The sequence below is a fragment of the Notothenia rossii genome (assembly GCF_949606895.1).
Source record: "Notothenia rossii genome assembly, chromosome: 6".
Taxonomy (NCBI): Eukaryota; Metazoa; Chordata; class Actinopteri; order Perciformes; family Nototheniidae; genus Notothenia; species Notothenia rossii.
Genome location: NC_136909.1, coordinates 57,785,196 through 57,799,522, shown reverse-complemented (window position 1 = coordinate 57,799,522; position 14,327 = coordinate 57,785,196). Strand labels below are relative to the sequence as shown.

The 14,327-nt window shown below is 40.4% G+C and overlaps 1 protein-coding gene and 1 long non-coding RNA gene across 3 annotated transcripts; one reads left to right on the top strand and one right to left on the bottom strand.

The window, feature by feature from the left end:
• Nucleotides 1–1,601: 1,601 nt before the first annotated feature.
• Nucleotides 1,602–2,927, bottom strand: LOC307043627. The gene is made up of 2 exons (XR_013809422.1): nt 1,924–2,927; nt 1,602–1,703 (listed from the first exon to the last, which is right to left on the bottom strand). It is a non-coding gene; the product is annotated as an uncharacterized lncRNA (long non-coding RNA).
• Nucleotides 2,928–5,916: 2,989 nt separating this feature from the next.
• LOC307043456 (uncharacterized protein) lies at nt 5,917–14,081 on the top strand. Of its 2 annotated transcripts, XM_079687908.1 has the most exons (7): nt 5,917–6,345; nt 7,867–8,061; nt 10,067–10,227; nt 11,050–11,934; nt 12,196–12,263; nt 12,765–12,808; nt 13,692–14,075. In XM_079687908.1, the coding sequence occupies exons 3-7, from the start codon at nt 10,128–10,130 to the stop codon at nt 13,741–13,743; spliced, it is 1,149 nt and encodes a 382-aa protein (XP_079544034.1). In that variant the 5' UTR covers nt 5,917–6,345; nt 7,867–8,061; nt 10,067–10,127; the 3' UTR covers nt 13,744–14,075. The 2 variants fall into 2 exon arrangements, with proteins under 2 accessions (XP_079544034.1, XP_079544035.1); XM_079687909.1 differs by lacking the exons at nt 5,917–6,345; nt 7,867–8,061 and having other exon boundaries at nt 10,088–10,227; nt 10,632–11,934; nt 13,692–14,081.
• Nucleotides 14,082–14,327: the final 246 nt, after the last annotated feature.

Genomic DNA, 14,327 nt, shown 5'->3' with positions numbered 1-14,327 from the left:
TGTATACTGCAGGGTAGCTTTTGGATTTACTCCAGGTCGAACTAAAGTCTGATTTAACACTTGATTATATTTCACATCATTCATCCACATCTGTAAAGTAACTAAAGGTATTACATACATGTAGTGGAGTAAAAGTACACCATTTACCTCTGAACTGTAGTGGAGTAGAAGTACAAAGTAGCAAAACATTGAAATACTTAAGTAAAGTACAAGTATCTCAAAATTGTGCCCAAGTATAGTACTTGTTGAGTTTATGAACTTAGTTACTTTACACCAGTGGCTATAAAGATAGAAAGACTAAGCCTTGCACAGAGGCCTGAAAATACATTTTCAAAATGCTCAACAGTGCTGCCAAAATTATAAACTGACTGCTACACAATTAAAATAAATGCTTTTTATATATTTCTATTAGATGTGACTCTATGGCGTTTCTGTTAATATTAACACTGCTGCTTTAGTTGTTCTGACTGCTAAAATCCTCTGTTATTCCTCATTTTAAAGCCGATATTCTGTGGGGTCAGGGGGCTCGGATCCTTGTCACCTTTTTCATACCTGATGAGTTTGCATCCCTGTTGTCAATTTGTTTGGTTATCTAGGCACAGCTGTGTGTGACTCCCTCTGGTACACTGGTATGTGTTTTCCTAATGTAGAGAGCATTGATTAATTAATAAACTACACACTGACTCTAGATCCTGACCAAATCCTTATTTTTTGATCAAATGTTTTTCAAAAAAATGTATTGTATATTATATAACAGCTGCAAATCACAGACCGGAGTCTCTGCTACTGTGGACCACGAAGGAGGGGATCATCATCCCCATCCCCAAAGACCCTGCATGGCATGGAAATCTCCTCCTCCTGGAACAATTCTACACCCAGCATATGCTCCCTGTGTTGGCCAGTAGAGAGGAGGACATTTAAATAAACATACTCTTAACACCCTCGGACTCTGCGTTGTGTTTCGTATGTGTGATGGGGTGTTATGCAGAGGGGAGGAAAACAGGACACAGCAGATTGGGATTGTGGTGGAGATGCTGAGCAGTTATTTAATTGTTGCGTGTAATTATTATTATACTGTGTGCTTCTTAGTTATTCCATCTTTTGCTGTAACATGGATCTGTATGTAACTCTATATTTAATTGTTATCTACCACACTTCCTTCTACATCATACACCATCATTATACATGATGGTGTATATAGGATATGTATTTATTTGTATACATATCTAAATTGTATAATTTTATTTTTCGTATTTGGGATTTCTCTTTTGTCCACTCAAATACACTTGGCCCTTTCTCTTTTCCATGTGGAAAATGGCAGCTGCATATTCTGCTTTTCTCATCTGCTCCCTGTCTGCTCATCTACGATGAGAAAATTATATAATTAATTACTAATAATCATTTAAACCTGTTATTACCAATATTTCACAAATTCTTCATGTAAACTTAAGAGCACAGCTGTATGTTGAGTATGTCAGCTTTGCTTGGTTCATCTTACTGGGGGGGGGGGCCTGCTACATGGATGTCGGTGCAGTCCACAATAATTTTGCAGCTGAAGGCAGAATGAATTTATTATTGACTCAGAATGAAGCACAACTTCATGTCATACAATACATTGACTTTATTTGTAATTGTGTAAAAAAAATATGAGCATTGATTAGCAAGCAGGACCTGGCAGGAACAGAGAATGGTGATGGATGGAGCTGGGAAGAGAGAAGAATAAAGAAAACAGATCAACTTTATTATCGGATATTAAAAATTCAATTTCAAAACAAGTTGCCGCTCCTACAGTTTTCTAGTGTGTAAAGATGATTTCACATGACCAATGCAAAATATCACACTCAATACATGTGTGTCTCTGAGGGGTGCATTGTGCCTTTGATGTATATAAATAATATACCAGAACCAAATACTATTACGTACAGTGGAAATCAGGTTACCAGAGCAGGTCAGACCAGTGTGCATGTTCCTCAGGGTCTCAGCAGTTACAGGTGAGGTAAAGAAAATAAAAGAGAAAAAGGTCAGTAACAACACTTTAAAGTAACAACACTGAATAATTATCTCTTTTAATAATTTTCTCTCAGTAATCACTCAACTACTGTCTTTCCAACAAACAGATTGACTCACTCTCACCATCATCACAATGAAACACGTCCAGAAGAATGTCATGCAAAGCTGCCTGCCTTCCTTCCTTCGACTCTCCCTGAACTGCCTGATCTTTTAATGGTCAATGTTAACCATTTGTGCAGATAGCATTAAGTAGAAAAGATCGCTGATACTAATGTGGCGTTAGCCTACCTCCCGCCCCCTTAGCACCTGGTGGAGGAAGGGGCGATAGGCTACTCTTCAAATGTTTCACAAAATACTTACCATCATGACTACTCTTACTGTTTAACATTTTGGTTTACTTCATGTTAAGGCTAATACAAATGACAAGGCTAAGTAATGTAATATAATGCTAACTAACATGCTCGCTACTAGCTAGGTAGCTAACTTGACTATGTTCCATGCAAAACATGTATATTACCTGATATGTTTGGTCCAACGACTCCTGGTCCTTTCATCAGACGGGAAGCGATAGAACGAGCAAGTGGTATGATCTCTTTTGTGATTACAACCTCGTACAAAGCACACAGGCATCTTGTAAAAGTGAATTTATTGGAGCAATCTCTTATATTTATTGGAGGGAATAAATCAGTCTTCTTCTTCCTCTTTGCTTTGCGAGTCACAACCAGTCTTGGAGCATTATCGCCTATGACATCACTTACGCGACCCAGAATGCATTTGGGATTTGTAGTCTTTCTAGTTGCGTATTATTCATAGTCTTATATTTCAGCATTTTTACGACAAACTGTGACTTTTTTTGCATGGAAATGATTGTTTAAGATTGACAAACATCATATGTGTCATTCGTGGCACAATTCAAACGGGATCAAAAGATAACTTTTCTCTCTCCATTGACTTCAATGTATAATTTTCCGCTTCCGGGGTCCCATGGAGGCTCCCGGAAGGGGAGGGACTTCGCCTCTCTATGGACTATGGCCCACACATAATATTTGCGTTTAACTGTATTGTACTTCTTAGTTTCAACACTAGATGGAGCTACTGTCTTTAACAAGGCAGCGTCCCTACAAAGCAAGCAATCAAAGAAAAAATTTGCTCAGGGTCACCAGAAATGGCGGAACCAAAAAGACGCAAGATCGCAAGTGAGTGCAGAAAATTTCAGACTCGGTGGAAAAATGAATATTTTTTCATAGAAACCAAGGGGAAGTGTGTGTGTTTGATTTGCAATGAAACGGTTGCCGTTATGAAAGAGTACAATGTACGACGACATTACGAGACGAAACATCAGACCTTCACGTCCTACACTGGCGCCGAGCGGGAAGAGAAGGTGAAGCAAATGACAGCTAGCCTGCTAACCCAGCAACAGTTTTTTTTCCGTGCAAACAAAGCTCAAGAAAATGCTACAATAGCCAGTTATGAAGTAGCTCAACTCATTGCCCTACATGGGAAATCTTTCTCAGACGGTGACTTCATCAAACAGTGCCTCACTAAAGTCGTGGGAATAATGTGCCCGGAGAAAATGCAGGATTTTAACAACGTTAGCATGTCTAGAAATACGGTTGTGCGGCGAATTGAAGACTTGTCGGCTAACTTAAAGCAGCAAGTGTCAGATAAAGCTTGTGCTTGTGATTTTTACTCGATTGCATGTGATGAGAGTACAGATGCCACGGACACTGCACAGCTGTTAATCTTTTTGCGGGGAGTTGATGATAATTTTTGCATTACGGAGGAACTGCTTGATCTTCGGAGTCTAAAGGGGACAACAACTGGTAAGGACATTTTTGAAGCTGTGTCAGATGCAATTGACTCGATTGGACTTAAATGGGACAAGCTGTGTGGACTAACAACGGATGGGGCTCCAGCAATGACAGGCGAGCGCAAAGGAATGGCATCTATGGTATGCGCCAAGGTGCGAGAGAGCGGAGGGGAGGCTGTCAAAATGCACTGCATCATCCACCAAGAAGCCCTCTGTGCCAAGTCAGTCCAGCTTGGCGATGTGATGAACACAGTTGTGAAAACTGTCAATATAATTCGGGCACGAGGGCTCTACCACAGAGAATTTCAAGCGTTCCTCTCTGATGTCGATGCTGAATACGGGGACCTACTCTACCATTCTGATGTGCGCTGGCTTAGCCGTGGCTCTGTGCTGCAGCGGTTTTATTCCCTGAGATCAAATATCGACACGTTTTTGAAAGAAAAGGGCAGACCTCTGCATGAGCTCAGTGACCCTTTATGGTTGGCAGACCTGGCTTTTTTAGTTGATCTCACTGATCATCTCAACACCCTGAACAAGAGACTACAAGGCAAAGAGCAGCTGGTATCACAGCTGTATGCGCACATGAAAGCATTCCGTGCGAAGCTCCGTCTCTTCGAGTCACAACTGCGCAACTTCAATGTAGCGCACTTCCCCACGCTGACCGAAATCAAATGCGCGTTTCCAGATGCCCTCTCTGCTAAAATGGGAGAATATGTGTCTGTGATCACATCTCTCATTACAGAGTTCAGTCGGCGCTTTCAAGATTTTTCTGTCATTGAGAAGAAAATCACACTGTTTGCGGCTCCGTTTTCAATGGATGCAGAAGAAGTGGAAGAGAGTCTGCAATTAGAACTGATTGAAATGCAGTGTGATGATTCTCTGAAGAATCAACATCAGCTTCTCTCCCTACCTGACTTCTACCGGAGCTTGGAAAAGGCCAAGTTTCCTCTGATGAGACGCCACGCAAAACGAATGATGAGTCTGTTTGGCTCAACATACATCTGTGAGCAGACATTTTCTCTGTTAACGCTGAACAAAAGCAGATTGAGAACCAGAATGACCGACAGCCATCTCTGTGACGTCCTTCGCATCTCAACCACCAAACTTACTCCTGACCTGCCAGCTATCCTTCAGACCAAAGCGCAGCATCACTGCTCCCACTGAGTGCAACATTCTTCCCATTACTGGTGAGTTAAAAATATACACACAGTTTTCATGTGTTAATAAGCCCAAATACTTAATAAATTCAGTCAATTAAAGTTGAATTTTTTAACAAACATTAGTTGATGTGTTAACAAGCCCAATTATTTATTTATTTGTAAAAAACAAAATTAAAATCTACTAATGGAGAGCTGTGATGGAGGCTTTTTTTCTTCAAACATGTTCAATTATCAAACGTAATTTATCTGCATTTGATTGATTTTACCAATATTAGTGCATTAGAAGTGAGGCAGTATACTTCACGTCTAGTGAGTGGCCCAGTCCTTCGTATATTTTTCTGTATGTGGCCCTCAGGAAAAAAAGTTTGGACACCCCTGCTTTAGATAGAATGTTTTTTCTTCCTCTTTGCATAATTTGCATTCACAATCCTTTGCCAGTAGGTGTTTCCACAGTCCTTGCGGTTTTCCAATTGTTCAACTAATTGGGATCTACTGTAAGCTATTTGTATTTGCATTTTAGCACATTACTTCCTGCAGTGATTCAGAAAGTATTGTGTTTGGGCTTTTTATTGTCAAAGGGAGACCACTACTCAGAACCAGACATAATTTCATAGAGAAAAGCAAGTCTTATAGGGAGCCAATTTAAATGCTAATGTCGTCTTTATTTTACATCCATTACAAATTTGTGCAATCAACTACTTCATTATGATAAGTTGTCTACAGCCACTGTAAATGCAATCAAATGTATATTTCTAAGTTCTTACAACTTAAAACATCTTTACGTACAAATGACTGTATATTGAATATATTTCTGTACCCAGTGTTGAACAGGACCCAAACCTTTGAGAGATGAAAAAGGACACATCTGCTTTAATCAACTGCCAAGTAGTCAAGTCTGCATTTGTGTCTGTTCATTTGTGAACAACAAGTCCTCCAACTAATACGACCAAATAGGTCGATTGTTTTCCTCGTTTTCCGACCCATTAATACGACCCAGAGCAGCGTTTTCAATCAACGGGTGCGTCAGCCTGTATACCTTTACGACCCACGGGCGCGTTTTAAATCAACGGGAGGCGGCGTAATGACGTACAACGTCCTCGACAACTTCTGTTAACAACCATCGTTTTTCAGACACGTACACTCTTCAAAAATCACGGCTGTCTGTCGTAGAACAAAACGTGATCCGTCTCTTAAATTTGTGTCGACCACAGACCTTATTTCGAGCTATTTTCCCAAATCCTATGGAGAAATCTCATTGGTTCTGACGCGAGGGAACCGGAAGTGGTCAAATGCTAACTTACCGGGGTTTTGGACTCGTCACTGCATCAGACAACATCCATTTATTTCCCAGACAAGCTAATAAACGTGAGTAGTCAGATATCAAAAGTATATTCATTTTGGGATATGTATTATGTTGTTTTATTTTGTCGTCTAGTACAGTGACTAAGATTACTATGTTTACCTAGGAATAATGATAGCAAAGCTAAATTAGCCAAAAGTAGAATCAGCTAACGTTAACGTGAGCATGGAAGTTATGTGATCCATCGGTTCATGCGGTTGATCCAAATGTTATCAAACGTCACATTCTTTATAACTATATTAAATACTATTTATCTATTAAGTGAAGAGTGACCAGGGGTGTAATACTGCCGGAACACCGCTCCGGCACCTAAAACGGGGATGGTTGTTAGCATCTGGTGCTAGCTAGCTATGATAATGGATAGGCTAAGAGGCTAATGTACCTAATGTAATGTTTACACAGTTAACTTTAGTCTAAGTTATCTCAGTGGGTCTGAAACAGTTTGGTCACCATATATGGAAACACATATTTCCAAGGCACACTTTTATATTATTGTAATGTTCCACAATAGGAGTCGGAAATTCAAGTTCTTAGGTTCAATAGCTCCTTTGGTAGTATACAAATACAGGTTCATAGGTCACAGGTTGCAGGTCGCAGGTTCAACGTCACACAGCACCCTAAAAAAAATCGAATGAATCTAAAACATCGATGAAATCATTACAATTCATACTATTGGACATACAACAAATGCATAAAAAAACAAAACAGTAAATAGTTAAATATGCACAAAGATACATTTTAAAAAAGTATTATTCTTATCATTTTTTTTATTATTGAAATGTATACAGTTAAGTTTCATATGGGTGTTGACAGATGTATCCATAGATTTAGTTAATTTTGCCCTCAAGTGCACAAGATTGATGCATTTAACTTCACGGGGGCCTCCGGACCCCCCTAGAGGACATGAGGTCCACCCCCACTTAAAACATATTCACATGGATAGGATACTAAATACATGTGCACACTTTTTATATAGTAACCTTTGTACCTCAGCAGGAGGGAGTTAGTTTATAAAGGTCCTTCACTGATCACTTAACTATCACGCAGCTGTGTGCAGCATTTACTGTAAGAATCACACATTTATTCAATAATGCAGACTTAATAAATGACCATTCTTTGTTGATTCTGGCTGGAGTGTTAATTGACAGTAGTTACATAAGCTTCAAAACAAGCCACAACTGCGCGTGCACACGTGCAGAACTTATAGAATTAGCAATACACCCCTGGTAATGATGATTTTAGTATTATTTTCTGTGATGATGGAGCATCAACTTTTGGATCAACCAGATATTGACAGATTAGGGTTGTTCATAACAGTCACTTTAAACATGTGACTGACTCTGTATAACATTGTTTTCCTTACTCTTGTGATTTTTGTTCATCCTATCTAAAACATAAAAAAACATGAGTTCATTGTTTTAACAAGATTTTTCACGATATAATAAAATACATGAATCCTGTAAACATTTGTAGTATAGTATTCTTATTTTTGGTATTCCCTGACATTATCTGTGTTTCTGTTACAGACGCCTACTCAAAAAGTGTGCCAGACATGCAGGCAAAGCATAGGAGTAGCAAGTAAAAAATGCAAACAATGTGGTGCCATCCAACCCGACAAAGAGAAACTCTCCAAGCAAAAAGAAAAGGTTGCACAGGAGTGGAAGGCCACGCAAAAGAAAAACCACAGTGTCAACAAAGTGTATGACTCGACACATTTACTGGTAAGCTTTTTTCTCTTGCAGATGTCAGTTATCATAAAAAAGTGTGTAAATAATCCCTGATCTTAATCTTTTTATACAAATTGTTAAATTACTGAATTGATTTATACTTTCCAACAGTCGCCCTCATTTACTTTTTAAAAATAATCCTAATTTCTGAAGTAAGTTTATGTGAGAAGTACAGACTAGTGCACGATTACTGCACTTCATGTAATGTGTTAAGCAAAATTGTTGTCACCGTTGTATTTAAAGCTGTAAAGGCATAACACATTTTTTCGAACTGATGTTAGATAGTGTTTGTACTTGCAAGCACCCAGTTTTAGTAAAAAATTATTTCTTAACCAGAAGTAACATAGTTCAGGCCAGTGGTAATTCCTAGAATCAGAGCTTCAATGTACAGGTTTTTCTAATTATATCTTACAAAAAAACCTGCATTTTGGTGTTTTATATTTTATTTTGGAACTTCATAGTATAGAAAACACATAATTATGTGACTATGGTTTCCAAAAGTAAAATAAATGAAATATCATATACATTTTTGAATAAATGGTAAAACCAAGAATGTCAGTGAATCAAAACCAGCCCATATTAATATAGTGCTTGAAAGACAATCAAGACCTGGAAAGAGTTAGTATTAATAAAGAGGCCCTTAAAAGCACTTTCATTAAGCTTACCAGAGTCTCTGACTTTGAGCCGTGTTCGAACAGTCCTTTAAAAATTCCCCTGTAACACCAGCTTTACATCTGAAGTGCTGTTACCTGCATGTGCCATCCGACCTCTGCAGCTCATCCAGAATGCAGCGGCTCGTCTGGTCTTCAACCTTCCCAAATTCTCCCACACCACACCGCTCCTCCGCTCCCTTCACTGGCTTCCAGTAACTGCTAGAATCCACTTCAAGACACTGGTACTTGCGTACCATGCTGTGAATGGATCTGGCCCTTCCTACATCCAGGACATGGTTAAACCGTACACCCCAGCACGTGCACTCCGCTCTGCATCAGCCAAACAGCTCGCTGCACCCCCACTGCGAGGGGGACCCAAGTTCCCGTCAGCAAAAACACGTGAGTTTGCTATCCTGGCTCCAAAATGGTGGAATGAGCTCCCCATTGAAATCAGGACAGCAGATAGCTTACACATCTTCCGACGCAAACTGAAAACTCATCTCTTTAGACTCCACTTCGAGCGATAGAATTACTAACAAAGCACTTATATACTAATAAAGGGCTGGCTTTCTAAATGCCAGTTGAGTAGCACTTGAAATGTTTGGCTCTATGAAACCTGATGTACTTATATGATTCTGTTTTCTTAAAGGTTGTATCTTCCTGGTCGAATGCACTTATTGTAAGTCGCTTTGGATAAAAGCGTCAGCTAAATGCAATGTAATGTAATGTAATGTTAATGCGGAACTTTGAACCTGAAATGATATAGGTTATAGCTTGCTGACATGTTTCAAAGCTAAATGTAGCTTATTCAGATATCTGAATGTGAGAGTTAAATGGACAAATATTAGGCATGCCAGAAACTGACCATGATCAAAATCGGACAGCCCTGGCGAATATTAATTGATTATTCGCCGCCGAATTGAAACTAAGCCAGGAAAAAAAAGAAATACATAAATAATAATAAAAATATATATAAATAAAATCGAATTTTAAAAATAATTTTCGATTATGGAGACTGTAACGAATATTCGAAAAATAGAATAATCGCTGGCATCCCTAACCCATATAAAAATAACTATGCCCATGTAAAAAAAACTCAAAGTGAACCCGAGCTCGATAAACTTCTTTTTTTTTTTACAGTTCTTTTTTAGGGGCTCCCCTAAAAGGGGTCTAAAATCACACCTGGTTAATTGTGGGGTGCCTTCCTCAATGTGCACACGTATAACATCAGTGCATTTTTCACTTAGGCAAAATAAATGGAGTTATAATGGCTTTAGGTGTGTGAAAATGTTTAGAACTGTTGTGTACATAATATTTCTTGTTTTTTTGTGTCCATTGTGTTCCAGCTCCACAAATGGAAAATGTTAGATCGGCGTCCCATCCTCCTTCTTGCCAAGAGAGGCACAAATGGTTTTTGCCGATTGCATCTGTCCATGGCAAATCGAGACAGAAGATGGTAACAATGCACTTGTTACCATAAAGAGGATTTACGAAAGCCTTATTAATGGTAAAGTATACAAATCTGCATGCTATATTTCAGCAATTTATCTGTTAACATTTTTTGTAAATTAGTTGCCCAGTTATCTGGTTTTAAATGTAAAAAAATGTGAATCACTGTTTACCAAGTAGTACAAATATGTCGTTATGTCTTGTTTTGTCAGTTAAAGGGCCCATGTCATGCTTTTCTGGTTATTACCCGTCCCCTTCTGTGTTATGAAGCTTTTCCTGCATGTAAACGGTCTGCAGAGTCACAAACCCTCAAAGTACACCCTGTAGCGAGTAAAACTCTAACACAGAAAATACCTGTCTATGCTGCTCTTTTTCAAAAAAAAATCTTCCTGAGTATAGTGACGTAACGGGCATAGTGACGTACCGGCTCACACACACTCACTCAGCCTTATCTTTTCTCAGCCGAGGCTCCGTGGATCTCCTCACGCACACACGCACTCACACTCACAGCCTGGATGTGAGTGTGTGTGTGTGTGTGTGCGCTCAGGCTGAGTTCCTCGCTGTCTCGCAGACCCCACACAGCAACCAGGAAACAACACCAGTAATCCAGCTCACACTGTCTGCTCCTCGAGCCTCAAAGGGCGGAGCAGCGAGCCCCCCAACGTCCCGCCAACACGGCACCCAGACCCCACGCAGCATTCTCATCTGTTTGTCCTTAGTGGTGTCATTTCCTGGTTGCTAACAAACGCCATTGTAACACAGAATCACTGATGTTCCGCTGTTTCATTTTTAGCTGTAATTACTCAGATTATAAATGTATATGGCGGATTATACTTGGTCATTTACTCACCATGCGTCTACTTTTTTTTCTTCTCAATAGTGACTTTGGCAGTTGAACCTGAGGGCCCTTGTACCACACAGGCAGAAATGGCCGCAGACCCAGGATCAGACTTGTCTGTACCTCTTACCACCGAGACTGACACTGAGTTCACTCTCTTCCTCACTCCTGTGTCCTCCGGCCTGACTCCTGCTCTCTCCTCCGGGCTGACTCCTGCTCTCTCCTCCGGCCTGACTCCTGCTCTCTCCTCCGGGCTGACTCCTGCTCTCTCCTCCGGGCTGACTCCTGCTCTCTCCTCCGGCCTGACTCCTGCTCTCTCCTCCGGCCTGACTCCTGCTCTCTCCTCCGGGCTGACTCCTGCTCTCTCCTCCGGCCTGACTCCTGCTCTATCCTCCGGGCTGACTCCTGCTCTCTCCTCCGGCCTGACTCCTGTTCTCTCCTCCGGCCTGACTCATGCTCTCTCCTCCGGGCTGACTCCTGCTCTCTCCTCCGGCCTGACTCCTGCTCTCTCCTCCGGCCTGACTCCTGCTCTCTCCTCCGGCCTGACTCTTGCTCTCTCCTCCGGGCTGACTCCTGCTCTCTCCTCCGGCCTGACTCCTGCTCTCTCCTCCGGGCTGACTCCTGCTCTCTCCTCCGGGCTGACTCCTGCTCTCTCCTCCGGCCTGACTCCTGCTCTCTCCTCCGGGCTGACTCCTGCTCTCTCCTCCGGGCTGACTCCTGCTCTCTCCTCCGGGCTGACTCGTGCTCTCTCCTCCGGCCTGACTCCTGCTCTCTCCTCCGGCCTGACTCCTGCTCTCTCCTCCGGGCTGACTCCTGCTCTCTCCTCCGGGCTGACTCCTGCTCTCTCCTCCGGCCTGACTCCTGCTCTCTCCTCAGTGTCTTCCTCACAGAAAAGAAGACCAACGAGGAATAAAGTGGCAATTAATGGTATGTGCGGGTTAATTAGTAATTATCTTATTTACATCGACTGAAACTGTGTTTGATTTTGCACATTGAATTAGTTAAAGAGAGAGAAAACAATCATCGGTACAATTAGAATACACCACCTTTTGTTTTGTTTAAGACTTTGCAGTATCAAAAGTCTCAGTGCCATTTTGAACAGTTTAATTGAGCACAATGTGATGTTAGGCAATGTTTAGGAGGTTATTGCTGAACTTCAACTTATTACCATCTTTTAATTCCTTGCAGAATGTCCCATTCATCAAGGGTCAGACACTTTCCCCTACAAAAAACTACTGAGGGAACGAATCAGGGAGGTTTGTTTAGAAAATATTTTTAAATAAATAAACAATGACAATAATGTTTCCGTGGAACCAAGTCTTATCTTATTGGATTTTCGTATACTTTGTTTAAAAGGAGTGTTTCAGTCTTAAGCATGACTGCTAATGTAAATATTGAAATTACAGTAACAATAATTTATTATTAATTTAAGGTTGAGGTACTTGTGTAATGCTTCATGTCGCATTAATGCATCATGTCCAGCCATTTATTTGTATATTACATTTTTTCTTGAAATCCTTTGTAGGTGAATTCCTATTCTTGGCAGTACAAATATTTTTTTAAATAATAATAGTATTCCAAAATATTAAACTGATGGGGAAAATGCTATTGACTATGTTACAGTCCTTCATATGTTTGAGTTAATCGTACCTACTATTATTTCAAATTATCATTTGATTTCACTGGACTTTTTGTATTTACATGTATGACATTTGAAAAAAATGAAGTTTACCTAAAATCTGTGTTTCTTTACTCAGGGCCATACCGAGGTGTTGGTGCAGTGGCAGTCTTGCTCTGGATGGTATGTATCTAATCTGAAGTTTCCTTCAGTGTAGCTGATGGGTCTGGCAGAACAGGGGCCACAAAGTAGTCTTACCAACCAACTTCATCAACCCTGAGATCACTAACTTAAACATTTTGGGTTCCTCAGCAGTAAATTGAATTTAGTTGATCACATGGGGGTGGGGAGCCATGTCATCAATGGCTCTATCAGACGTTTGCGCCATAAAGTAAGACATCCAAGTTCTCTGCCCTTCGTCATTCAGACATCGCGCCCTAGAAACGTTGTCTGATTGTAACACATAAGCAGGGAAGTAGCCTACATTGAAATAGAAATTAAAATATACAATAGAGTTTATCATTGATCAATATCACTAAAGGTTAAATGATTGATATGTGAGGCTGGATGGTATTTGATCTCTTTTGTAATTACTGACTTGTTACATTTGTTCTTAACAATTATACTATAAGTATAGTTAGTAGTAATAAGTAGTATTATTTCTGTGTGCAGTCTTGCAGGCAGTTGTCTAAGTTTAGTGCTGTATGTTTGGGCATTGATAAGACAGCAAATTCAAAGAATTGGTCAAATGAAACATTGACTTTGAAATAAAAAATGTACCTTGTATTATATATGATGTACGTGTTATATATAAATATATACATTATACTGCACTTTCATCATGATATTTTTGAGTGACTTAGTATATCTTCTCATTTGAAATAGCATTGTCAACATACTGTAGAACTACATATTCCAAAAAGTAATACTTTTTGCTGTGTCAGTATTGTCATACTGATATTCTGTACAAACTGTGAAGTCCATTGAGACAAATGTAACATTTGTGATATTGGGCTATATAAATAAACATTGATTGATTGATTGATTGACTGTTTCTGTTTTACAGTGGGGCGAAGTGGAAAAATTCCTGGGAGCCAAAGGAAAACTTTTCCAGTTAAATATGGCTGACTTTTTTTTCTTCTATTTTGGAGTAATAAAATACATATAAAAAAAACATCTATGTAAGTGTTGTGCCTATTTGTGTTCTTATGTTATCAGTGAGCTGAAGCCAAGACAAATACAAATATGTTTTAAGTGTATCCATACAAACTCATTCTCTAAAACTGTCATGATTGGTCTGTTGTGAATGACACCCATGAGGAAAAAGGTCCTATACATTATATCACATCGGCAGGGCTGTGATGTGATGAGGCCCTCGCGAGCGTCGACGGGGGGGTGGTGTGTAAACCCTGGACACACCAAGCCGATTACAGCTAGTGGAGCCTCGCAGCAGAAACTGTGGCGCGCTCAATTGCGCCGCATTTGCGCATCAGATGAGGCTCCCTCCACAAGATGAGGGCGAGAGGCAGACGCAGTCTGTGTGATCGGCGTGTATGGAGGGGCGGGCCTGCACATCGGCATATCACAGACTGGTGCATACATTGTACAGGCGGCAATTTGAAATGGAACGCAGCCCACACACGGCAGACAAACCCAAACACTTTTGGAACACGCCACCTCCAGACACATTAACATGCACTCC

Coding starts and splice junctions, on each gene's coding strand:
- LOC307043456 (XM_079687908.1), top strand. CDS start 10,128: ATGGTTTTTGCCGATTGCATCTGTCCATGGCAAATCGAGACAGAAGAT. Junction 10,228..11,049: donor TTACGAAAGCCTTATTAATG/GTAAAGTATACA, acceptor TCTTCTCAATAG/TGACTTTGGCAGTTGAACCT. Junction 12,264..12,764: donor TGAGGGAACGAATCAGGGAG/GTTTGTTTAGAA, acceptor TTCTTTACTCAG/GGCCATACCGAGGTGTTGGT.